Source organism: Trichosurus vulpecula, chromosome 8, assembly GCF_011100635.1.
Source record: "Trichosurus vulpecula isolate mTriVul1 chromosome 8, mTriVul1.pri, whole genome shotgun sequence".
NCBI classification, from domain to species: domain Eukaryota; kingdom Metazoa; phylum Chordata; class Mammalia; order Diprotodontia; family Phalangeridae; genus Trichosurus; species Trichosurus vulpecula.
In genome coordinates, this window is record NC_050580.1 from 183,133,506 (window position 1) to 183,135,039 (window position 1,534).

At 37.0% G+C, this 1,534-nt stretch overlaps 1 protein-coding gene across 1 annotated transcript; it reads right to left on the minus strand.

Moving 5' to 3' along the window:
- Positions 1-598: 598 nt before the first annotated feature.
- On the minus strand, positions 599-1,534 carry LOC118829245 (olfactory receptor 4K13-like). Its single transcript, XM_036736236.1, has one exon. It carries the CDS (start codon positions 1,532-1,534, stop codon positions 599-601), a length of 936 nt encoding a protein of 311 aa, XP_036592131.1.

The following is a 1,534-nucleotide window of genomic DNA, read 5'->3' on the forward strand; positions in this document are numbered from 1 at the left end:
ATGTGAAATAAGTTTCAATATTCTGTGAACTCTTAGCCTTAAACTGTATAATATAAATCACTGGCATGATTATTACTCAGTTGCTCCTTGTAAAGTTACAAAGCCATCCTTGGTACTAGCACCTGAAATATTTTTTGACATTCATGGAGAATTTGGTTAACTCCATTTCTGGACTGAGTATCTAAATCATTTCACTATTCAATGCTTTCTCCCAACTGATTATTAAACCAAAATCAAGCTATGTTTTATGTGATAACAAAATATTATAGGAGTACAGAAAGTGAGAAATTATAGAAATCAATAAGTTCTACTCATAATTTTCTATATAGATTTTCCTGTAGTCTTCTATAATTTTTGATTTTTAGATTTGATCGAATTGTAGTTATGAAGGTCTCCAAACTAAGGAATATTGTCAGTTGCACAAAAGCAGACAGAAACACAAAGAAAAAGCATTTCTAGCATATTACTTAAATACTGTTTTGAAAATAAAATTGGTTTTTATTTGTAAAGTCTATGACTATATATATTAATATAATAATTGGTCATTTTGAGAGTTGTCCTCAGGAATGCAATAAAAAATTGATCATCACATCATCATTTAGAAGGCTGGATTAGAGCTAATGTGCTGGTTTCTCAATCGAATCATGGCAGTTTTCATCTCCTGATTCCTCAAGCTGTAGATAATTGGATTAAGGAGAGGAGTGATAACTGAGTAAAACACTGAGAAAAATTTGTCTAATGAATAGCTACTAACTGGCCAAGCATAGATTAAGATGACTGGTCCAAAGAAGAGAGTTACCACTGTTATATGAGCAGTCAGTGTAGACAGAGCTTTAGAAAGCCCAGTAGAGGAGCGATGCCGGACAGTGACTAATATCACCGTATAGGAGATGAGCAAAAGAATGAAGGAGATCAGGGAAAGTAGTCCACTGTCAGCAATGACAAGCAGCTCCAGGATATATGTGTCAGTGCAGGCAAGTTTCAACACCAGGGGAAGATCACAAAAAACATCATCAATCACATTAGGGCCACAGAAGGGCAGACTCACCATAAAGGCCATTTGGCTCATAGTGTGCACAAAGCCAACTGTCCACGAGAGCAGCACACTTCCTACCAGAATTCGATGGTTCATGATAGTCATATAGTGGAGGGGCTTACATATTGCAACATATCTGTCAACAGCCATCACTATGAGAAGAGTCATCTCACTCCCTCCCAAGAGATGAGCTAGAAACATTTGTGCCATGCAGCCCCACAAAGAGATAGTTTTTCTCTCCCTGAAGAAATCTATGATCATCTTGGGGACAGTAACAGTGGAAAGAGTCATGTCAAGAAAAGAGAGGTTAGCCAGGAGGAAGTACATGGGGGTCGAGTGCAGGTGGGTGTCAAGGGTAACTATAAGTATAATGAGACAGTTTCCAGCCAAGATTGATGTATAGGCCAGAGAGAAGACCACAAAAAAGAAAATTTCAAGCTCCCAAAAATCTGTGAGTCCTAACAAAATAAATTCATTTATCATAGAGTTGTTCTTCAT

Coding starts and splice junctions, on each gene's coding strand:
- LOC118829245 (XM_036736236.1), bottom strand. CDS start 1,534: ATGAAGAACAACTCTATGATAAATGAATTTATTTTGTTAGGACTCACA.